Source organism: Syngnathus scovelli, chromosome 17 (assembly GCF_024217435.2).
Source record: "Syngnathus scovelli strain Florida chromosome 17, RoL_Ssco_1.2, whole genome shotgun sequence".
Lineage (NCBI taxonomy): Eukaryota > Metazoa > Chordata > Actinopteri > Syngnathiformes > Syngnathidae > Syngnathus > Syngnathus scovelli.
The window spans coordinates 7108058-7132906 of NC_090863.1; the positions used below are offsets into that span (position 1 = coordinate 7108058).

The 24849-nt window shown below is 39.6% G+C and overlaps 2 protein-coding genes across 3 annotated transcripts; both read right to left on the minus strand.

The window, feature by feature from the left end:
* Window positions 1–169: 169 nt before the first annotated feature.
* kcnab1b (potassium voltage-gated channel subfamily A regulatory beta subunit 1b) lies at window positions 170–21359 on the minus strand. 2 transcript variants are annotated; one of them, XM_049748351.2, is made up of 19 exons: window positions 21078–21359; window positions 20797–20932; window positions 19644–19811; window positions 18979–19153; window positions 16319–16495; window positions 15628–16094; window positions 11332–11375; window positions 10189–10226; window positions 9621–9700; window positions 9326–9370; window positions 8682–8726; window positions 7067–7110; window positions 4587–4673; window positions 2137–2222; window positions 1911–2031; window positions 1740–1834; window positions 1501–1621; window positions 1265–1353; window positions 170–1133 (listed from the first exon to the last, which is right to left on the minus strand). In XM_049748351.2, the coding sequence occupies exons 6-19, from the start codon at window positions 15840–15842 to the stop codon at window positions 1044–1046; spliced, it is 1200 nt and encodes a 399-aa protein (XP_049604308.1). In that variant the 5' UTR covers window positions 15843–16094; window positions 16319–16495; window positions 18979–19153; window positions 19644–19811; window positions 20797–20932; window positions 21078–21359; the 3' UTR covers window positions 170–1043. The 2 variants fall into 2 exon arrangements, with proteins under 2 accessions (XP_049604308.1, XP_049604307.1); XM_049748350.2 differs by having other exon boundaries at window positions 16319–17135.
* A 390-nt stretch (window positions 21360–21749) lies between these two features.
* On the minus strand, window positions 21750–24718 carry LOC125985463 (ras-related protein Rap-2b). Its single transcript, XM_049748352.2, has one exon. The coding sequence runs from the start codon at window positions 24406–24408 to the stop codon at window positions 23860–23862; it is 549 nt and encodes a 182-aa protein (XP_049604309.1). The 5' UTR covers window positions 24409–24718; the 3' UTR covers window positions 21750–23859.
* Window positions 24719–24849: the final 131 nt, after the last annotated feature.

Sequence of the window (24849 nt, forward strand, 5' to 3'; positions counted from 1 at the left end):
TCATCTTTACTGAATAAACTTTAAAAAACAAATATGGCCGTATAAAAAAGTCCTGTAAATAAATAAAATTGATCATAAAACAATCTTCTATCGGCTGTTTCTGTTAGGGGTCAGATCAGTAGTTTCCATCATAAACAATTTTGTCCCTTTTAAAAAAAAATAGCACAAATTAGTTATAATCTCTTTATTTCTATGTACAACGCTGATGAACCACGCCAAAAATACACATGAACAGAGCAAAACAAAGACCCATTTAGTAAAATGGCTTCTGGAAGAAACTGCTTGGAGTGCAGTGTGTGTGTATGATGTGTGTTTTCATTAGCTAGGGCCTATATGGCATTAAAAGCTCCCCTCTCCCATTCATCATCATGACAACCCTGACAATGTTTAACCACAAGAGTTGAAATAAAAACATGTTAAGGTAAACAACATTTTTGGAGGATGGTTGTAACTGTTTAAAACACATTACAATCAGTAACAGCACAGTTGTTTTGGAAAATATATTAGCTGAGCTCAGTTCATCCTATACAGGGACAATTTATCACACTGACACTTCAGCTTGAGATGGAAAAAAAAAAAAATGCAACGTAGCATCCATTCTGCTGAGGCCAGGCTCAATTACACAGGTTACATGTTGCCGACACCTCCTAAACATTTAGCGAGGCAAAATTCTGTCTTAAAAAAACAAATGCAATTTAACGTTAAGGTATTCACTGCACAGCGATGATGCTGCTTGAATTTCTTCACATCATACAGAATTTATTGCATTATTCTCCACTCGTGACTTTGTGCACATAGATTGGGAACAGGAGGGTAATGATCACGTTGGATCTTCTCCGTCGCATCTGCCCGCTGCCATGGTTGTATGTAAGCATGCATTCTTTGCTGAGGATCTCATTTTATGATAACAAGTGGCTGAGGAACCAAGCAGAACATCTTACACAGTCACACACAGGGCCACACAAGCAAAGTTGGGCACTAGTTGTTGCGCCATGGCTGTATGTGTGATCTTTGATACACTTTCCAGAGACTGTCAGGTTGTCCTAATGGTGGTAGTCTTTTTTGCTGTGTGGGCGATTCCCCAGTATGTGATCCACTTCTGAGGCGATGCCCGCTGTCATCTTTGGAATCACCTAGAGTTCACACAGCATTGCTTTAATATGTGATCAAACACTGACGACACTCGCCTGGAAATTCTTTTTTGAATTGAATGGTTTTTGAATTTTGAAGATTCCACTGGAATTAATAGAGATTTTAAATCAACCTGAATGGCTCCGAGATTCTCTGTTAACTGGGTTGGATTGGAAGATCCCAACAGTACTGAGCTCACACCTTCATTCCTCAGACACCATGCTGAAAAGAACAGATGGATCAACTTGATTAAATTATGTGAGGGAAATCAAAGCAGCGGGAGATAGGATTTTGCAAACACAAAGATTGCAGGGATTGCAATTTTGGAAGATAAAGTTTAGAGTTCTTAAAAATAATGAAGTCTCTCACCGATAGCAAGTTGGGGTAACGTACAACCAAGCTTCTCTGCTATATGAGCCAACTCTTTCAGCTTGGCTTGCTGTTTTCTTCCATCCTCACTCATTATTTTCTCCCTTAACCACTGATATGGCTTCAAAATGAGATTTAAAAAAAAAAAAAAAGCAGATTAGGATAACTAAACAGCATTAGATGCTTGTACCCGCTGTTTGGGAACAAGGCTGGTGGTCACAATGAAGTTCAACCAGTACCTTCATGGAGGCCCTGGAGGACTCGGGCACCCCATTGTCATATTTGCCAGTGATGATGCCGCAGGCCAAAGGGGACCATGAGACCACCCCGACACCTGTGATGAAACAATAAATAGGTCGAGGTGAAAAATATGAAGGATTTCAAGGGAAGATAATGAAAGTCAAATCTACCGATTTTATGGTAGAGCTCCGGCAGCTGTGTTTCCACTTTTTCCCTCTGGAAAAAATGATACTCGGCCTGTTCACAGACTGGTGGAATGAGATTGAATTGCCTGGCCACTGAGTAAGCCTCCTAAATAAAACAGAAAGGAATTAAATAGTTACAAATTAATCCTATGCATGTGCAATTTTTTTCTGTTACATTATACTAAAATTACTTTTGCGCCAAAAAACTCACCATGATCTCCATGGCAGACCACCGTGATGTTCCCCAGTACATGGACATGCCCTGGTTGATCACATGACTCATGGCTCTCACGATCTCTACATGCACATGTAAAAGGGACATTATGTTAAATATAAATTGTTTCTTTATTCTGTACACAAAGTAACTATTTAGTGAAGACAACAAAAGAGCCAAGGGGAGTTAAATATATATGATATTGCTTTTGTCTCTAATCGACCTTTAAATGTACTAATAAACCATCTGCCATGGTGGCAATTGGATGCAAGTACTGAAAATCGGTATGAGAAGAGAACACAGCAGGGTATGATTAAAAAAAAAAAAAAAAAAGTGATTCTTTTTCTTTTCATCAGAAGTTCTCCCTCTGGGCCATCATGTGCCTCAGCGAGCGACAACGAGTCTATCTTCAATGTGTGCGTGCCAGTCTGTGTGTGTGGGTGAAGCAGGTGGGAGGACGAATAACAGCTCCCAAAACATGCCGGAAAATTGTAAAACCTGTTCATCGAATATCCTTTCTATGTATAACAAATGGCGCAAACTAAGAAATGTAACTTGGATCGCAATTATATCTACGGATCCCTCCAACAGGTTCATAATGATGTCTCCAACAACAGATGTCCTTGTAGCTTTTGGGTGAGATATCCAGCAGTCATCATCACACAAGAACATTGTGGGTGATATTTGAACATGTGACAACCGCATTATGGACTCAAACTGATGATACAAAGCTTTTCCAAAAAGTAGCTCGATATTTTTGGAAAAATAAGATGCAATACTTAATTTAGTGTACGTGTAGTAAAAGTATACACACCCCTAATTGCCATTGTACAGTATCTCTTTATTTATAGGATATATATATATATATTTTTTATTTTTTAAAATTACCTTTAAGTGTAGTCAAGATTATTTCCAAGAATGTTTCTTTATTGTTCTTAATCAAAATAATCATAATAATAACAATTGGGGGTGGAAAAAAGAATGACTGGCAATGAGAATATGAAATGTGAAAAAGATTCCAGCGATGAATAATCATGGTGCATCTAGAGTACATTTAAAGTGTGAAAATTCATGATGACTAATTTAAAAATCCTGGACCACTCCAAAGCTGTGTGATTAGTCGTGACGCGAAATAGTCTTTGAATACGTACGTCTATTGTAATGGATTTGATGAAAGGAATCCCCAGCGAAATCTCAGAGCAGAGCAGATTGATTTGCGAATGCAGATGATTTATAATGGATTTTATTCATTACCAGTCTCTTCATCTGCCTCTCTCTGGCATAATCTCACATTAAGTTAATTGAATGAGTTCAATGTTCTGGCACTTGGGTCCGTCAAATAAAAATGACGAGGAGTCTGACTGCAGGCTAGACAGTCTATTAAAACAACAGAATGAGCTGGACATTGATGCATGCTTTTTGTTTTCATTCTCCCTCAGGTGCTGTGCCATCAATGATACCGTAACGAGAGTACTTTATGTTTTCTTGCTTGACAAAATGATTGAAAAGCCACTTTTGAAAAGCGGTTTTATACCATGCCATTACTCACGGCAAAAGGTGCAACTATAAAGTGCCTTAAAAAAAGAATATGTCAAGCTAGATGGAGCCTGTCAGGCTTGTTGGATCAGGGCAGTGATTGTCTTTGTTGTCCTGAAAGCTAGATCAAGGATCATTCAAGGGTAAAGAACAAAAAAAAAAAAAAAAAAAAAAAGAGAGTGATGAGAGAAGAAAGGCGCCGATTGTAACAAACAAAGACTTTGCCCCCATTACATCACTTTTTGCTGCCTTGAGGAACATGAGTTGCCTGGCACAGAGTCAGGGACACTCAAAGTCACAGAAGCAAATACAAACCCAAACAGCACCTATAAAAAGCCTGACAAAATTCAATTGAAGAGAAGTCCCTGACACAAAGCTCCCACAAGATGGCGCCGAAGGAATCTATTTATATTAGACGGGGCTCTGGCCTGAGCACATCAGGTGAGTTTTTCAACAAATAATGCAGAATAGGTACCAACATTCACGAGGTAAAGGGATGGTAGAATGGTGAAGGCACCACCGAGCGTTGGAGGAATACAACACTTGAGAGTCTGACCCAAAAATACACCAGCTTCCCCCAAGGGGACCAGATAATCCTGCTTCTGAAGAACGGGGAGGGCTCGGAGACCCTGTGGAAAGTGCTGATCCCACCGAGACCGAGAGAGAGTGACACCCGTGGGCAAAAATAGAGGACGAGAGTCGAAGCGAACTGGTCCGATTAGTGGAGATGCGTGGATGTGTGACAGAGATAGCAATGCGCCACTCAAATGCTAATCCTGTCAGGCCACAGATCTGCTGAGGCTCTTCTAATATTTTCACACCTTCTCAAGTTGCAGGACAATGCGCATTGTCCCCGCCCTGAGCCTCGACCAACTGCCGACTGAACTCACTCCAACCCAGCAAGAACTTACCCTCCATGGGGGTGTTGTTGTCTGGTCGGTTGGCAAAAACCACATCGACGTACTCTAATTGCATCCTCTGAAGAGAGCCCTTTAAACCTGGAGTGAGAACACAGACATAGTGAAGATACATTTTCATATACATACAACTAAAACTAACATTTTGGGGTCACCTAAATGTTGCCGTTTCCATCAAAACACAGTTTTATACAAATACGATATTTGACATAAAAAGTAAACAATTGAATTTTTGTAGTTAGTCTACTCATAAATTGTATCTTCATCCAGATGATTTTATTTTCTGCAACCACTTGACAAAATGAAATTGAGTAAATTCAACAGTTTGCATGTGGAAAACTTCATATAAATAATATTTGTATAAAACCGTGTTTTGATGGAAACAGCTAAATTTGGGTGAGCCAAAAATTTTAGACTGTATGTATGGAAAAAAAAATCAGTAATTGTTCAAATAAAAGGCTCACTAATATTCCTTATTCCTAAATAAAGCACAGCAGGATAGACTATAGAAGATATCAGGAGACTATTCAACGTATGTCCCATTTCACAGGCAAACAAGAACAGATGGAAGATGAAAAGCTGTCACAAATGAGGGCAGTAAATTAATAGATAGTCACGGCGAACGGCATCTGCAGTTTCCACCGTTTGAGCGTTCGAGGCAGATTAGAGCCGCAGGCTTCCTCGGCAGCCGCTAATCCCAATGGAGATTTCACCGTCACTCTCCATTGTACATTCCCTAAATCTGAAACACCCAAAACATGAATCCTAATCTGAGCCTGCACCATCACAGTGAGCACCATCCTCTGTTGTGTAGATTATTTTAAGTAGCTGTGATGGGGAGGCTATTTTTGGACCACGATGTTGAACAACAAAGATTCTGGTGTCTCCTATGAATAATAGATTTGAATTCCACAAAAGTGTCTTTTGAGAAGATGACCTAGTCAAGGAATCATTGTCTCTCTCCTCTGGGCTAAATTTCAGCGAGGATGCCAAGAAAGACTTATCCTAGAGCTCTGCTCATTTGTGCTACTCATTAAAAGCATTGAGTCACAGGGCAAAACTCAATTTGGTGCTTAATTGATCAACCACCCAAGGCAGGGATAGTCAACATGCGGCTCGGGGGCTGTTTGTGGCTCCCGACCACACATTGAGTGGCCCCCCGGTAAAATAAATAAATAAGAAATTATCCAATAAAGAAAAAAATATTAAATAAATACATTAAAAATAAATAAATAAATATTTTTCACCAGAGCCAAAAAAGTATTAAAAAAAAACACAGCTAAACATATAATATAGATTTTCCAAGACAATATTTCCTGATAAATAAAGAAACATTCAAATTTAGGAGGTCCATACCAATACTTGTCAATTATTTTCTCTTATGCCCTCCTCCCAGTAAGAACATATTTCTCGCCCACCCCTAAATCTCCTCAGCGACTATAAATAGTATCATTTGTGCACCTCTGCATAATATTCTAATGAACATGTTCCTTGGGGTCTTTGCTGCTTTAAGATACCTAGATTATGTTTCAGACTGTCACTGGTATATCTACCCCATGATGCCCTCAACAATGCCGCTTGAATGTCCGTCCTCCGTGCTTCGTACACAGAAACTCTCACTTGTTTGAAGGAGAAAGTTGGAGTAGCTGCTGTGAATGCTAATCACGGGAGTCAGAGCTGAGTCACTGCGAGAGGTGCAATGCGCAGTGGGCTGGAAGGCATGTTAGGAGGAGGATTGGGAATGTATGTGAAAGTGAAGTTGAAAACATTCCAATCATGGGTTAATGAGTACCAGAGGAACAAAATAGTCCATCACATCCTGAAGTTGTTTCAGATGTATTGAACAGAAAATGCCTCCACTTAGCATGACACTTCATTTTTCACCTGCACGCATTTTATGTGGCCCAATAAAAGAAATGTATCAGCAGATTTGAATTTGTAGATACATAATGAGACTGGCATTTTTACTTTATTTTTCAAATCAGAGTGCCAAGTAACTTTCTGAGAAATGTTTTTGCACACAAATTTGCCAATATTTTTTCTCTAGTATGTCCGACTTTCAAACTCATAAGACAAGATTACAAGAATATAATATGTAATATCCATTCATGTCCAATTAATTAATTATTTACAAACTAATAGTAGTAATTTAAAATAAAAAAAATCCACTTCCCCGACAAATTGAACATCAGATGCCATTAAATTCACCTAATTAATTAATAATTAATTTATCGTTTCATCACACTGTTCTCACTCAGACAGCTGTTGCAAACTGCAGGATGCAGTCATTGTTTCCTATAAATACCTCGGAACAGACAGGACAGACATCAGGGAGGTTGGAACTTGCAAAAGTGTACAGAAAGACAGATGAGGTGAGTTAGGCAGAGAAAAAGAAGAAAATCAGGAAAGGCCAACGGGGATCGGAGTAATGGGGTGTCGTGAAGGACAAATCAAGAGGAGAGAACATCTGTCACCTTCAATGATGTGTTTTCTGTTGAGGCCTCTCTCTGTCTCAGCCCTAGAAAATGAGGCAAAGAAAACACACACGAGTGGACATCAAAAGTCTACACACCCCTGTTAAACATTTTTTGCAGAGGAAAAAAAAATGAGACTAAGATGATTCATTTCAAAAATATTATGTTATGGTCCAAGTAAACAAAGTTTGAACTTTTTTTTTGCTAAAGGATATTTGGCGCAAACATGACTTAAGTGAAGCATGGTAGTTCCTTGTTCATGCTTCGGGGTTGTTGTGGGCTCTTGGAAAAAACTGTAATAAATTATGGACAGTTTGAAACCGCAGTCAGCGGCAGCAAAAATCCTCGAGGCTTCTGATAGTAAAAAAATAAATGTCAAGAAAAGTGGACTAGAAACAACCAAACTTGATTTAGGTTAAATCGGCCACTTTAAGTGTGATGGGTCATAATAATTTCTTTTATTTTAATTGATTTATTCTTGTATTTAATTTATATTAGTGTTATGTCACAAAAATTGTCATTTGAACAGGGGTGTGTAGACTTTTTATATTCTCCGTAAATAAAATAATGAAGCAGATGAAAGCCGACAAACGTGGAGAAAGAAAAACACAAGTTTAGTAAGTCAACCTTAAGACAAAGTGCCTAAGCTGCAGTGTTGATTTTACGGCGACACTGAAAACAACATTAGCATTCCAACCTGCTTTTCGCTGGAATTGAAATTCGATATGCACGTTCAATTTCCATATGCAGCTACTCTGCAGGGAGAACCTAAATGCTTCTCTATCCTGTTGGAGAGCTTTATACTATCGATTAAGTGCTTATTACTATCATTTATTTTTCTTTTAGTTGCCGTCGTGTAATAACTGTGTAGTCCAAGCATAATATGTCATGATAATTACAAGCATCCGTGGCTCATTTAACTTTTGAACGCAAGAATTCAATCAAAAGAAAAAAAAATCTATATAGCGTACAATGGGTGTTAAGTGGCTCGTTTTTATAATATATTCCACAGCGGAGCCTTGAGCTATTTTATGAGTTTAATTTGTTAATTCGCCCAGGTCATCCTCTCATTATGCTGTTAGCCATTCTTTACAGAAGATAAAGAATTTATGCAGTCAATTGTTAGCCCATATATGGCATTTCCAATTATTTTTTCGACTTTCATGAGTTATGCGGCTTGATTAAATAAGTAATTGTTTAGTTTTTGTTTAGTTTGACAACCAACTTCAAATGTCAATAAACAGCTTGAAGCCTCTTTTTTAAGCATTGTTAGCAAACAGCTGCTTGTTGGGAAGTGAGTTAAAATCATTGGCAGCAGCCTATATCCAAAATCTCCTTATCCGGGGTATTTATATCTCAAGGTGCCGCCGTGCTATTATTTTTAATTTGACCGACCCACTTGCTGCAGTTGTATAGTGTGATGACCTGCCTTAGATAATGTGATGGAAGGAAGAAAAATGTGACGAATACAGGTTGAGCACAGATTGCAGCAAAAGCAAACAAGACAAACAATAGAAAGAAGAAGTGAGGGCAATTTATGTTACTTATGGGTTTAAAAAAAACAAAAAAAAAACATTTTGCCGTCATGGTCTCACGTGCACACACGCACACTTACTTTCCTCCCCAGTAGAGTTTTGTGGTGATCACCAGACTGGATCGCCTAAGGGAGGACAAAGACACTTTTGAAAACCATGACCAATTGATTTGAATGTTATTCTCTCAAATTTAGATTCCACCATTTCTGCTTGTCAAGAACATAACCAACCATAAACGTAGGCTAGAAGAATAAAGCAATATGAGTGACAATATAACTTTTTCTTCTAAATGGTTAATAATTAATGATTCATGTTTTTATAACCTCTTTTATGGAATTCTTTAACAGTATTTTAGCCTAAATATAATTTTGCTTGTGCTCTATTCAAGAGGAAAAAAAAAAAAAGAACATATTACAGGTTATAAAAAGAGATGACATAAAATGTAACAATTGTAAAAGTAAAATTGAGGAATGAGTGACACAACACAATATTTGTTAAACGTGTAATTAATCCTCTTGGATTAAAACCTCATGTTCTCTAACGAGGCATTGGAATGAGTAACAAAGATGACAAATGGTAACTTGGCAGCATGGGAACGCCATTCCTGGCTGTGTCAAAGAAAGGCCAGATTGCAAAAGCAAACAATGTAAACAACCCATTCCACGCAGATGTTAATTTACAAAATGGGTTGGGAATGCGTACGACTTCGCGGCATATACATTACCTCCAGCATTTTTTCCTGATGATGTTTCCCAAGATTATCTCTGCTCTGTAAACAAACCAAACACCACGGGGCACAAAAGATAGAAAGGATGATCAGATCCAAGCCATTTATTTGAGCGCTCGACTCTTATCTAATATCGAGAGCGCTAAATATATCAAAATTGCAATATTATTCCTGCTCATTATTTACAGAGTCAGAAAAAAAACATGATCATAATGTTAGAAATACACTGTGAGATGAATAAAATCTGGTTTATCGCTAAATCGTGCCAAAAGAAAAAAAAACAATCACTCACTTCCCGCCTGAATACACCTCTGCAGTGTCAAACAGGTTGACCCCGCTCTCATACGCAATGGTCATCAGCTGCTCGGCCACCTGACACACACACACACAACGATGGGTTCCCCTTATGAACTTGAATGCACTTTAATAACACATGGGTATTTTGCAACCACCCACTCGGCTAGAAACTTCAAAAAGACGGGCCGTGAAATTCCCTCGGGAATTGAACTAATCATCAAGTCTGTAGGCTGCATGCTGATTACGTTTGCCCTTCAGCTAATCGGAGCCCTGCGCAGATGAGTTAAACGCAATAGACGGCATTTATGCATAATTCATATTTTGTCCGTTACCGTACAATCTCTATCCATTCCTCAGTTCAATTGAGTTCACAAGAACAACACGGATCCATTCACATCTTTGGTGTTTTGTCAATGAAGTCATTTTACAAATGTGCCAAATGGCGGACATTTAATTGGGTGTCACAAGAGCTCAGTCGCTACACTTGGGTGGAATGATGAATGAGTCAGAACATCTTCTGGTGGTGTAATTGCTGAAGGATGGAACTTGAAAGGATGTCTTACCTCGTCTGAGATCTGACCACCGAATGTCACCCACGTGCCTGTTGAGTCACACAACAACGTCAAAAAACGCTCAAACCATCGGAGCCAAATGTTTAATCCGGTGGGCTTTACAGCATGTCTTAAAATGTCATGTTTATTTTTAGACTTGATTGAGGAAAAAAAAAAGAATCTGCATAAATTAACCACATGCTGGCTTTGAGGTCAACTCCGTTTATTCCTCAGAAGGGAAATTACTTATATTTAGTTTATATGTTTTATGATATCGATGATAAGAATTTTTATGCACGTATTCAACTAGCTGTGTATTTATTGCTTTTCATGGTTATTATTATGATATATTATCATTTTGCTTGTCAGAAATGAATTCTTTAGTTCATCTTTCAAGTTATATTTAAAGTTGAGAAATGTTTATGTTTTAAAAATCAATTTTTTTTATCAATCATGATTTCAATAGCAGTCCAAAATGATTTTGATGAATATTTGTTCCAATCATGGGCCAATCCTACTTCAAGTCAAAACAAATACATTGGCTCAAAAAAAAAAAAAAAAAAAACTTAAGTACTGTAAATATTTGATTTCCCGAGGAGAAGGAGTTTTCATTTCAAATTATGTCACATTATTTTGGGAATACTACAGTACTGTATATATATATAAAAAAAGGGCTCCACTGTTTTGGTGTGTTGTGGCCACATTCCTTCATATATCACTGCACAATATGATGACCAATCATATTTTCGGAATTTTTGCCAAAAACTGTGCTTCTGGGTCAGTGGTAGTGGGAAAACATGCGAGCATTTCATTGCTGCTCTGCTGCCTTTTTGGCACCGAGGCACGTTGTAGCGCTTGCACACACACACATTTATATACTATATATATATATATATATATATATATATGATAAATGTTTGATGAGCAATAATTGTGCACTACTACCGATCAAATATTTAAAAGGAAATAACAGCTTGGGAACACATTTGCATGGTCTTACATTCAATATGTATGAATGATGCATGAGATAAGATAATGGGAGGAGAAAAAAAAATACTTCTGTGCCTGTGCCTTGTTCTCCCTTAAGTCAAATTTGCACTTGACTGCTCGTGAAATCATTACATGTGCACTCTAACGCTAATTAAATGTACTCACCCAGGCCCAAACAGGACACACGCAAACCAGATTTCCCAAGATTCCTGCAGAGGGAAACAGAATATGACTAATGTCACTTGTGTTTAATGCTCCCGGATGCTAGTTGTTGCATGTGACAGCACTTGTCGAGCATCTCTGTTGCACTGATTGGGTCATGCCGTTATCACAGTCTGCCTTGAATTCCAAGTTGAACCTTGTCCCATTGCCAATTATTGCTTTATTCAGCACTGAGGTTAGCTTCACTTCCAGTTCAGAGCTTCACTGTAATTTCCTATTAATTCCGAGAAAGATGAGCTAAGAGTTGCAGATGATTTACCATCAGAGTGCCAAGAAGAAGAAGAAGAAGAAGAAGAAGAAGAAGAAGAAGCACGAGAATGCAAAAATTGAGATGGACTTGTTTTTGCACACTCATCAAAGTTGAATCTAAAGAAACAAATATTTACCATTTTTAATAAAAAAAATTTCATTTTTTGGGGGCTATGAAAAAAATTGGAAAAAAAAAATCAAATTTGGTAAATTTAGAAAATGATCCAAAATTAACATTCTAATTAAACGAGAGGAATATAAGAAGATCTGACTCATTAAAAGTAAACCAAGGAGACTGACCCAAATGCAAGTTTGGGAAATAACATGGGAAGGTTGGATGTGAGGCCTCCTTTCTTTGTGATCAATAATAAACGGGCTGCTCTGACTTGTGTGTGTGTCAGTGTGTGACTTCTAAAAAAGTATCTGAGGATGTAAATATTTAAAAATCTCATCATTTTGGAATTGTACTGTGAAAATGTGTAAATTCCAAGATGTTATGAATGAATCATTCAATAAATGTAGTCAAAGGCGGTAAATATGTCAAATATCTCTTACATTTAGGAATTTTATTGTGAAAGAAATGTTAGAAGCAGTCAAATGTGTGGACCTAGCACAATGCCATGAATGATAATGATGAATGATAAAACGTAAGCACTTTTGTTCATTTGGAGGACAACTTGACTGTGCAAACTTAAGACATCAACAACTTTTCAAGCTAATGACTGCGCCTCAGTCTCTCATGGTTGGATGCTGCCCCAAAGAAGCCTTGAAGAAAGATGACAAATGAGTCACTTGAAGACGCCCACTCGCACAAAACCTGTCACCACTTATGAGCATCCCGCCAGCCAGCCGCTATCCAGTATGGAGCTTCTATTCCGACATGATTCCATTCCAACGTCCGACATTGAGCTAATAAATCAACATCTGGCTGAGTTATTGCTCTTAAATCTTCGGAAAAATTGCCTCCGACTGTATAATGTGTTTGCAAAAAAAAAAAACATTTTTTTTTTTTAAATCAGTTTCCTTACTCAAATCAATATTTACCTTTTTGTCAGGTAAATAAATCATTGCAGACAAAACACTGATGAGCAGAAAAAGAATTAGCCAACACCCGCCTTTTCTGTTCCCACTCGTTTCCCTAACGGGGGCCACAAACCAGCAGGGAGAAAAATCTCTTCAATTGCAACAGATAATAAGCTGTGGGGAAATAGAGCTATTTGAAATGAATAGATAATAAACCTAACTAAAAGGAAACAGGGCAGATACAAGCAACAGACTCGTGGGGTTGCAAATGGCAACCTCAAGTCCATTCTATATGACAAAGAACGGCAAACAGAGAATGACAGGCGGCTGCCTACAGGCTGGTGCACAGTGCGCATGCTTGAAATGTGACAGCATTCTTTGTGTTCACTTCCAAGACTGCAACAATTGGAAATCCATCAGACAGTTTGATTACATTTCGTGTCCCCTGAAAAGGACATTTCATTGCTGGCAACAAAAGTGGGCACACCTCTAGTGGAAATGTCCAAATTGCATCCAAAACGATCATATTTTGTGTAACTACTAATATTTTTCAGCATTGTCGTTCCCAGAGCCTCACACTGGAAGTCTTTTGATGACATCATAGAGCTCCATGGTGAATTACAGAGACCTCTGCTTTTTTTGTCTGAGGGTGCCCCCGGAGATGTTCAATAGGGTTTAGGTCAGAAGCAGAAAAGCATTAACGGATCATTTCAAATCCAAGCTGTTGACTGTGTGATTTTGTAGCTTACAAATATTGAAACCATCTCGCTTCAACATTTTCTAACAAAGACGATAAAATGATGTGTGTGGGAAAAGCTACGAAGCTCTCCACAGTGAGTAGCCCGCATTTCAGAGCTGGTGGCCTGTGGGTTGATTCTTTATTGAAGAACATGTGGGCAGATCTGAAGTGCTTGATTCACTGTGTTGTGAATTTCAGATTCAGCCCCCCCAACCCCTACCTACCTTCACGCAGAAAGTATGTCAGAAAATGTACATTTAAAATTATTGAATGGATGAGCAACAGATAATAAATTCCCACTAACGAAATGTGCACAAGTCCAAATCATTATATTCTCAAAGCATCATCGCCATGTTTTATATCTTTTTCTTGGTTTCCAATTATCTTTATAATTACAGTCTGTTTTCTACAAAGAAAGGATGAGTTGACTCTACTTGAAAGTCATTACGCTCGAGTAAAACAATCGGTGTTTCGATTAGAATGCAAAATGTGTCGAAAGTTTGGCTAATTTAACCGAGAGCAAGGACATCTCGGTATTAAGAGAGGCTTGTTTGCTCTAGCCTCACATAAATGCAGCTCAAATGCTCAGTGTTCTAACACCAGTCAATTAATTAATATTTTAATTAATTAATTTAATTTATTTAATTTATTTATTTATTCATCTATTTATTTATTGGTGTTTTTATGCCCTTTCTATAATGTTTTAAGATGCCACAATATGGCACCAAAGACCTGGCTAGTAGGAAAGTAGTAATCGGTTTCAAGGCAGTATGTTGAAATGATCCATCTTGACTGATTGACAAGTTTTTTTATTTTGCGGAGGAGCTCAGTTTAGCCTAGGTTCTCTGCGCCGTCATGTTTGTGCCAGTTTTTAACTTTGTGTGTTCTCCCATGAGTAAGAAAAGGTCAAACTGCCACGGAAGGTTTGCGCGTGAAGGACCCTGCAGTTAGAGATGCACTATTTTTGGGGTCGCCTTGACAACCATAAACGCTGCAGGTGGTTGCATTATTAGTTTATGCTCGGCATCTTCTTTTGCTTTGACTTCCTACGCCTTCGGATGCTCCCGCTGTGTCTCACACATCCAGTGCAAGTACATTATTGGCTTATGTATGGAAGGCAGCAAGTCAATACCAACAAAACACTTACAAGCGTGTCTGTCAGGGAAAATATTCTTAGAAATGGAACCTTTTTTTGATTTTCAGGGATAGGGAAGAGATTTTTTTTTGATAAAGTCTGCGCCTTTGAGAGGCGGGGCCAAATGGGTGGCATTTGATGTTGCTGCTTGTGTGCTCACATTTCGCTCTACTGTTGCACCCTCATGTTTGTCTTAATTACTGTTTTGGGAAAATAGATTTTTCTTCTATACTAGGAAGGTCTGACTATTATCTAGTTAGCAGTGGAACAAAATACCGTGCTTTCTAAAGATGGCACCAAAATGATTGAAAACAACAGGGGCCCCAAAGTTGAACCCTGTGGAACACCCCATGTGACAATATGGCAGAGTGGGATTACACCAAAAGTCCTGTCAACCAAACAGGCCTTTGACAAAAACTCTGGCCCCAGTCGAGGTCTCAAACCATCACTGGTCTCAACAGAACGAATCGTCATCGTGCTTGGGGGTGGCGGTGGGCTGCAGTTGCCCTGTCGTTATGGAAACGAGATGAGATTGAGTGAGAAGCTTATCGCACGTTTTGTTATGTTCTGCTGATTGCTTCTTTTTCATCAGCTGGTTCCCAATTTTTTCTGGCCGTCCTCTTTTGTCATTTTGTGTCAAGCTACCAACCACTCACTAGGCCCAAAAGATGGTGGAAAGTTAAAAGCCAAGCCATGTTCAAAATTGAGAGCCCACTCATTGAGAGAAGTGTTATTTACTCAGCCCATGGCTTCTATTACACTTGGCACTATATTATTACGTAAATCATCTGCTCAATTGAAGGACTGCCAAGTACCTTTTCAACAGTTGCAAATGTGGACAAGTGTGCGGATAAAACAAACGCAATAAACCAATTGATCATTTTCTTCACATTCAGTTGTAAAAAAAAAAAATGCAAATCTGCTCAAGGATCATCTTCTTGTTCCTCAGACAACGTGGCTGCTCACCCACACCCTCCCACTGAACGCCTGTTGCTCATCTCCATATTCATCTCATCCTTGCCACATTATCTCATGTTCACATTCATTCCACTTAGTACTCCACAGTTTCGAGAACAAGAATGGAAAAGCTTACCGGTACTTCATCCCGGTGAGTTTGGCGGTGGACTCCTTGAGATTGTGATGGTAGCGATGGGTGAAGGAACCCAGGCTGCGAGCTATCAGGGCCACGGTGCGAAATCGGGCTCGGGCTTGGCTGGTAGTGTTGGGGCTGGTGGTGTTCTGTTTGCTGTGCTCGCCGTTGCGCGGGGCCTTCAGCCCATGGTCTGTGCACGCGAAAGACACCTGCATGGCTGTGGTCACCGACAAACGCCGCAGCCACTAGAGCTGCTCCGACGCCGGGCTAGCTGCTCCTTTTTAGGATGATGTGAAGCTGAACGTCTGGGCCAGCTTTGCTCACAGTTGTGGAATCTCATATGGAGGTCACAGGCAGGGAATGAAGGAGCATGATGTGAGGCGTGGAGAACTTAAACTGATGGAACAGCCATCCCATCCTGACTGGAGCGTGAGGACATATGAGATCCTGCAAAATGCTGACTCCACCTAAAATGTGAGGAAAAACGAAAAAGGAAAGGCTACTTATCTTTTCCAGCAACACGTCATGTTTATCCCTGAAAAGTTACACTAACTGTTCCTATTTCTGTCACCCACAACACAAATAGAGTAACACTGCATTGCCAAACATCTAAACGCAGCAACAAGCTCTCCTGCTGGAAAACTCAAACATTCTTCCACACACAAAACTGCAAAAAATTCCCAATCCTTACATGCAATGAGTTGTCATGAACGTCTCTCGGATGACACCGCTGATGCGAGTCCACCTTTGAGGTCTCGTCAGACCCGATAAGCCACAACCAGCTGCGTCCAGTCCCAGAAGTCCCCTGCAAGGGGTTCAGCAACCCCAGCGTGGAAGCGAAAGCGCTGGGCTTGATGATGAAAGGACCCTGGAATGATGGAAGACAAGCGGAGAGGAAGAGGAGGAGAAACTAAGACGCATGGCAGCTCACTCGAGCCAGAGGACGGCGAAGAGCGGCGTGCGGCGAGTGTAAAGAGTCTGAGGGAGAGAGTCTGACTGGAAGAACTGCGGTGTTTTGCTCTGTGGTGCCACACAACCCGAGAGAGAGAGAGCGAGAGGAAGGGGAGGAGGTGTAAGTAAAACAGAGTTGATGGATTTTGATTTATGGGAAAGCCCTAACCTCTGTCGTATGGAATAACCTACATGCTCTTTCACGAAAACAATCTGAGGGCAAATGGCAAATCTGTCATCATGGCGCATGACCTCTTCACATTAGCCTTCCATCTGTGCCCCATTGCGCAAATGCTCTTTTCTCACTGAAAAGTACCAATCAAAAGAGACACGGGCAGATGGGGAGTCCACGTCGTGGAGTGAAGCGAAGGCGCGGGGAAATAAAGCACGATGAAGTGAGCAGTTGACGAAGGCGTCTTTACTTTCCTTCCCCCCCACTGAGCTGTAATGTGACAATGCAGGATTTCATGCTTCATTCAACACTCGTATATCTCCAGGCCAATGCAGTTTATTTATATCCTCTCCGTTGTGTTTGATGATGGCAAACGCTTGTGCAGCTAAAAAAACAAACAAACAAACAAACAAACATATTATATATATATATATATATATGTGTGTATGAAAAAAATATATAGTATAAAATATATACATATATAGTATAAAAAAAAATATATAGTATAAAACATATATAGTATAAAACATATATATAAATATATATAATATATTTTTTATATATATTAAATATACATTATAATATATAATGTATATATTAAAAAATATATATAGTAAAAAAAAATATAAAAAATATTATATATATATATATATATATATATATATATATATATATATAGCACACTGACCCAAGAAGGCATTTAGTCACCCGATCCCACAGTTCATGTGTACTTGTAACAAGCCCTCATCGTTAATGTCACAAACGCCTTCGAGGCTAAAAACGCTTCTCAACGTCGATCCCATTTCAAAGTGTGTCAGTCAAAATCATCAAGTAGAACGTGACGTTACGTTCTTGTGTGGAGTCCCCAGAGGAAAGAGACATTCATCCGGAAGCCAAGTTCTCTGCTTTAATTGCCCCAGTGAGACCTTCTGATCGAGTTATGTCAATTTTGTCGCCAAGACACAGTCCTCACAAAGACAGTGAATTTGCACATACTCTCTCATGCTATGTGCATTCTGGGCACTGAGATTAAAAGCCAGTGTGACCTGACCTTATGTCTCACATCTGGTAGTGAAGCTTAAATAAAGCCGCCAATGTTTCAGTCAAATACATTAGATAACAAGTTCAACTCAAAATACTTTCATAGATCTTAAACTCATTTAAAATGATCTCAATTTAAATACTTTTGAGGTTGAACAGTGTCAGTAAATAATGAAAAAAAAGTATATTATATATATATGTATAAAATTTTATAAATAAATTTAAAAAATATATAAAATAAAATACATTATATATATATAAAAAATCACGCCGTACTATTATGCACGCCGATTCAAATAACTAAATGTGGTTCCCTGCCTGCCTGATAAGGCACTCCAAGCATTTTGCAGCCTATGTAAAAATATGTCACCCGTCCTACTGAGTGTCTAACAAGTTTTTCCCCCCCATTATCAGTTCTACCCTCCTGTTGAGATTAAGAGCAAAAGCCTTTCCAAGCCGAGTGTGACGTCACTGATGCTGCAGTCCCAACGATCCCTCCTCCGGATCACTTCTAGCTTTAATGGTTTTTCCTCCGCGCCGCGCTCGGAATCAACATTGACAGCTCGCATCCCCCCCACCACTCCCCTCCCACTCATTTTCAAGTCTATCTCAATGCAGCAGGTGATTTCCATGTGCGGTACATGTTGTGTGCCTCCTCAGAAGATGCCCGCAAAACACATTTTGTAGTATCAAAGAAAGTGGAGCAGGCCTGGCCACTTTAGAGGGCCTCGTTGTTGTAAGGTGGAGAATTTCCGCAATGGTAGGTAGATACCAACCATTTTTAAGTAGATATATTTTCGCAAACTCATAGGCATAAGAATAAAAGACATATTTATTATGCAATTTATGATGAATGACTCGCCAGCAAAGTCTGGACTTTGGGCATGTTGACTTTATTACTTCTTTAATTTGTAAAGAGGATGCAGCACAGCCTAAATGCTCCGAGGGTCGAATTTAGTAGAGTGCAATAAAGCGGTACGGAAAATAGATGGTGTGTATGGCGGTTTTAATAATAATAAAGAGGGAGAACAGAGGTTAAACAAATCGCAAAAATGATTTGATGCCGTACTAGTTAGCTTGACACTGCATAAAAGTTTGGATCGTCTCCCTGTTTACAGTTCTAAGATGTATTGCAATACTAGCTTCTAAAGATTCAAAATAAGTGAAAAACTATGATCAAAGCGTACCTGTAGAGCATATTGGCTTGGGAAAAAGCTCCTCCTAAGCTCCACTGGCTGCAAAGCTTCATAGAGGACAGCTGGTGGGATTGTGGAGTGCCAGCATTGGTTGCTCCTTTCTCCTCTGCCCGGTGAGCTGGATGGAAGTGTGACAGCAGCAATCCAGCATGGGCCTCCCCCACTCCTGAAATACATACGTACACAGTAGGCATGGATCATTCCCCGTAGGCTGACAAGACACTTTTAGGATCATCTTCAAAATGCTTTGTAAGAATGTGACCTGAATAGTCAAGTAAAGGCAAAGTGACAGCTGTGAAAGTTTTGCTATGTGCACAAGAAAATCGATACGAAAATACAATTAGGGTTGAAATATGAATGTCTTCATTTACGTACGTACACTGAATGCATTCATCCAAGGTCTCCTCCAAGTTAAGTACTTTGTTGACAGTATTACCTTGTCTTCATTAAGGTCAAGAGTACACAAAGGATAGCCATGCAAGTGAGAGATGCAGCCCAACAAATAAATACCTGGGTAAATATAAACATCCCTGCCTGCGTGGCTTGAGTACGTAAAACAGTATCTAATATAATCAGGATTAACCACTATGAAGGAATACCGTACGTCAACCAACCACAGCAGGAGCCATGACTGTATTACCAACCGTAGTCCATACCTGTGAGGTCACCTTTATTCTTAGCTGACGGACAAATGAAGACAAAGGTGGAATCTGCCTGAGCTCGGATCCATGACGGCTCCAGCAATACCAGCCTTCTCATCTGGGAGGAGAGCCAAGCAAAGCCACGGGGATATTTTGGTCTGAAATATCTGCACACATCCGTTGCTGTGCATCGTCAGGAAAAAAAAAAAAGCAAAATTGCAGATTATTCAGTTAATCTGCTCTGGTAATACTATCAGTGAGCAAATTATGAAATGGTGTTACCTAAATTACACGTGTGCATATTTTGCCAGTTAAAAAAACATTTAATAACAATTTGATTATTTTATTTTTATTCAAAATATTTATCATTTTTTTATTTTACAATTCAAAACACATTTGTATATAATAAATAAATATACCAATTAACTTGTATTTACATTTTTATACAATATTAAAGTAATTCTCAAACATCACAGTATACAGTTCATCCAATACTGATTTGAACCTGTCTGCCCTCTAGTGGACTAAATGTGACACTGCCACAACATAAGCAACAACGTGACCTAAACACACTACTTAAATATAACTAACGCAGCTATCCTAAAGGTGAATGTACAAGTTTTCAATATGGCCATAAAATAGTTTAAAAAAAATGTTTGTTTTTTTTTATTTGACTGTTGAGCAACAAATATGCCCACTCCATTAGGACATGCCTGATTACGAAATGTTTAGACTTGGGCCTGATATATTTAATTAATAGCAAAAGGGATTTACTAATAAGTCAATATCTCGCGAAAATCTATCCTTTGCGATTCTATCAAATCACCAGAGCCAGCGTAATGAACTTGGGTCGACCTTTTGTCACCCTTGTACTTCTTCTTTTGACGGCATCTCACACTTGATTCGCCCTCGTTTTAACTTACCCAATTTGGCAGAAGAGGAACTATGAGTGCAACATTTTGTCACGCTAGCGTTAGCACAGGAAGGGCACCGTTACACTTTCTTTCCTGTCAGATATAGTTGACAAGCATGTGATAAATATTCCGTTAAACACACTTGCCAAGCCTTATAACAATAACTACAGTTTTGCTCTACAGATGTTAAATTTTAGTTTGAATTTGAATGTTCATTGACTTTTGACCGACCATTGCTGTCGCTTATACATTACCGAAATAAAGTTGGTTACATTCGGTGCCCGTCTCGCAGTATCGACGGTGACAGTTGGAGGACAAAAGGTTCTTTGGTGAAGCGAGAGAAGCGGCTCTTTCGGTCTTTTCATTCCCGCTGGCACTCTGACCTCCAGTCTGGGCAACGAGGGAGAGACACTCATTTGACGAGGCTTTAGCCAGAGACGCCAGCTACGGACGTAACAGAGGCCTCTCTGTCCTTGGGCCTAGAAAACATGCGGCGGGAAGAAGGAAGCGGCTCTCCTCGGCTAAACACACTTACTGGAAAAGCAGCCCGCTACTCAAACACTTCCATCAAGTGTTGCTGGAAGCAGACAAGCCAAGCCAAGATGGCCGCCGTCGTTTATTTACCTTGTAAACAAACCGTCCTTGGTGGAACTTATTAATTCTCATGTCACGAACGCTAAATGCCGAATGTCCAATTCAGCATTGAACGCTTCGTGAGAAGACCAAAAAAACAACTGCTGGGATAAAGTACAGTAATCCCTCGTTTATCACGGATAATTGGCTCCAAAAGCCACCCGCGATGAGTGAAGTACGGTCACCAACAAGAAGTGCTGGACAGGCTAACGAGTTAGCGGAAAGATGCTAATTCGCGATCGTGCTAACACGCAAAAACGGTCTTCTAAAGGAATGTAATTGGACATTTGGAGCAATACTACATTGTCTAAAAGGTTAGACACGTTTCCTCAATTTAGAAGTTTTATTTTGACTTTTAAATGTTTTTTTTAATTTAGAAAAAAGATCCGCAATGTAGTGAAGCCGCGATAAACGAAATGTGAAGTAGCGAGGGATCACTGTAGATAATCAAGTTAATAATAATGAGTTTATCCAAAAAGGGTTTAGTGCATTTTAGGTCCATCCTGAAATTTCACTCTTTAGGATTCTTAGGAGTGTAAATTGCACTAAGCAAGAAAGGCGCAGACGTCAATAGTACATAAAATGCCTTTTTGTATTACAAGTCTCTCAAAACTGACAAGGTTCATCACAGATTTTGTCCAAAGGTAGAATCATCACAATAAAAAGTTCTCATCACATCTTCAAGGAATAAACAGAACAACTTAACACCATCACTCATGGCTTCTTCAACGCAGTACCTCGACATAGGGCCTGATAGGAAAAACTCTTAACTGCTAAAAAAAAAAAAAAAAATCTGATTGCCATGGAGACGCACTGCAGAGGAAGGAGGGCTCGTCACTTGGCACAGTCGCAGGGAAGGCACTTGACATGTGGTCAAACTGACGCGACCTCATGCAGCGACAGCAACGCACTTAAGGTCCTTGTGCACCAAGTCCAAGGTCCATCGTTAATACACTTCCGACATTTCGGAAAAGATATACTTAAAAAAAAAAAAAAAATCAAAACAAGATCATACCAGGGATGGGCATACACATAAGCATTTATGACTCTTCAATTTAGCATAACAAAGAAGCTAGAGATCACAGCTCAGAAAAAAAAAAAAAATATTTTGAAGCTGGAGAACATGGACACTTCACACAAGAAGGTCTGGGGCCAAGATTGGAACCCTGAACTTTAAGGCAGACACACGAGCACTAATAGCTGCTGTTCTCATCCCATCTCGGAGTAAAATTAAGCGCAGTACTACACTGCAACCAGTGGGGGTGCTATTGATTCAGTCTCAACTTGTTTGCAACCCCGAAGAAGAAAACAATGCTAAAATATTGTTTACTTGGAAAATAAAACGCAGAAAGACGAAAATGCCAAGATTTTTTTTTTTCTTGTTAGCATAATTGCCCAAGTTATTTTGAATTTACTGTCATAATATCTTTAAAAAGGTCCTTTTTAAAATGTCTTTAAATCTGTTTGGATTTTCAGTAATTCAGGTCATTGTAAGCAACTGGACTTGTTTGTTGAATTAGTTGTATATTTTTTGTTTTGTTTTAAGAAAATGTTAAAAACGGGCTCAAGCAATTATGTTATAAGGCTAACGACATTAAAATTATTAAAATGCCCATCCCTAGTTCACACCATCCGCCCCCCCTCCCCAGAAAAAAAATATATTAAAAGTGACCGACATAACACAGACTCCACCACTGAGCACAAGAGATTATTAAAACAGTACTGAGAAAGAAAAAAAAAAAGTCTCTTAGGTTTCACGATAAGACATTCCCACTGAGGCACATTTCCAGATAAAAGTCAATATTGTACAAAGAAAGCTATATTTGGAAGAAAAAAAATCCCAAGAAACATTCAAGTACTTTGCCATGTAAACACATTTCCAGAAGAGTAGGGTTACAAAGTTCTGTCAACTTTCAAAGTTGGAAACATTCCATGGGAGTCAACTGGAATTCAAAAGGAATAAATGGCATAGTCCGGGAACCTTACAATTTGGAAGATTGGGTCTTAATAAGGATTTTGAATATTTGATGGGGTGGGAAATGATGGCGGTCATAAATACAAGTCAATTATTGGTGGATTTTCACTTTTGGCAAAGGATCAAGACCAAGCCAATTATGGATACTGTAATGTCCTTACATGTGGGAAATGATTTAAAAATCTGTGTATCATTAACACCCAGTAAAAATCATGGGCAAGAATGGAAAAGAAAACAAAAGTAAATTAATGGCCTAAGTCATTATTTGTTCAGTTTTTCAGAAAACACAAAAAATTATATTCTATATATATATATTGACAATTTCATTCCATGGATAGAAATGATTTAACTAAATAGGATGGAGAAGATTTCAGCAAAGGTCAGCATCCCGTTTTTTGTCAAAATATGACTTAGGTCATTATTTCAAGAGTGTGATGTTACTTAAACAACATTACGGAAAAAAAAAAATCTGCAAATCTGTGGGTATGCGAGAGTTCACTGTCATCACCTTCCCATGAAATGACCCACTTAAAGTCTCCACTTTGAAATATTTCCAAATATTGCTCACCCCATCGCAACCTTAATTATTATACATCATCGATTTTTGTCCAATTGTGCGAAACCATAAGACAACAGTGTGAGCAGAAATACTTTAAAAGTAAAAAGGCATGATTTAAAAAGCACAACTATGTGATTGTGTTTTGTTTTTTTAGAGCAGAACACAAGAACAACACTGGTCACCTCTGGCCGGAACGGTGGAGTAGTTCATCTGTCTGACAATTTCTGCAAACAGTTCATCCACAGAGCCTTTGTTTTTCGCCGAGGTCTCCATGAAGGGGCAGTTCCAGTCTTGGGCCAGGGCCTTGCCTTCCCCGGAGGACACCTCTCTCTCGGCCTCCAGGTCCACCTTGTTGCCGACCAGAATCATGGGCACCCTCTCGTACCTCTTCACCCTGATGATCTGGTCCCTCATAGGCTTGATGTCCTGGAAGCTCTGCTGGTTGACCAGGCTGTAGACCAGGATGAAGCCCTGCCCGTTCTTGATGTACAGATCCCGCATTGAAGCGAACTGCTCCGTACCGGCCGTGTCCAGGATCTCCAGCACGGACGGGGATGAGTCCACTTCGATCTCTTTCCGGTAGAAGTCCTCAATAGTGGGATCGTACTTCTCGATGAAGGAGCCAGTCACGAACTGAACCGTCAGGGCCGATTTCCCGACTCCGCCCGAGCCCAAAACAACCACTTTGTATTCCCTCATGGCCAAAGGCGGAATAGAAGAAAATAGCCAAATACCTCCTTTATGTTGTTCCGCGACGAAGCCTTCGAGGCGTGCAGGCCGGGAGAGCTAGCAGACTCGCAACGGAGAATCACACCAAGCGCGCGGCCCCGGCAGAGAGCGACCGCTCCCTGGACGCTGGCATCGGCGGCGTCAACCGAGACGCATTTTCGGCGATCCGCCGATTGTGCAAGTGCGCCGAGGAGGAACCCGAGAAGCGATCACGCTTCTGCTCGTTTTGCATGGCATTTCCTGTCCACATCCTCAGCGCGTCAACAGCCTGCAGCCTCACTTCCGCTTTCTTAAAGGAGACGTCATCCAGAAACGTGCGTCGCCTTGACTTCGAGCGCTGGGCGGATGCATCGAAATAGCGTCAATGACGTCAGCAAAGGATCGATAGACTATTTTCAAATCGGTTTCTGC

Bases quoted from the DNA above. Each gene is read 5' to 3' on its own strand.
- kcnab1b (XM_049748351.2), bottom strand. From the start codon at position 15,842: ATGCAGGTGTCTTTCGCGTGCACAGACCATGGGCTGAAGGCCCCGCGC. The intron at 4,674-7,066 runs GTGACAGATGTT...TTCTCACTCCAG, and splicing joins CAGAAAACACATCATTGAAG to GTTTAAAGGGCTCTCTTCAG. The intron at 1,835-1,910 runs GTAGATTTGACT...GTTTCATCACAG, and splicing joins GGAGCTCTACCATAAAATCG to GTGTCGGGGTGGTCTCATGG.
- LOC125985463 (XM_049748352.2), bottom strand. From the start codon at position 24,408: ATGAGGGAATACAAAGTGGTTGTTTTGGGCTCGGGCGGAGTCGGGAAA.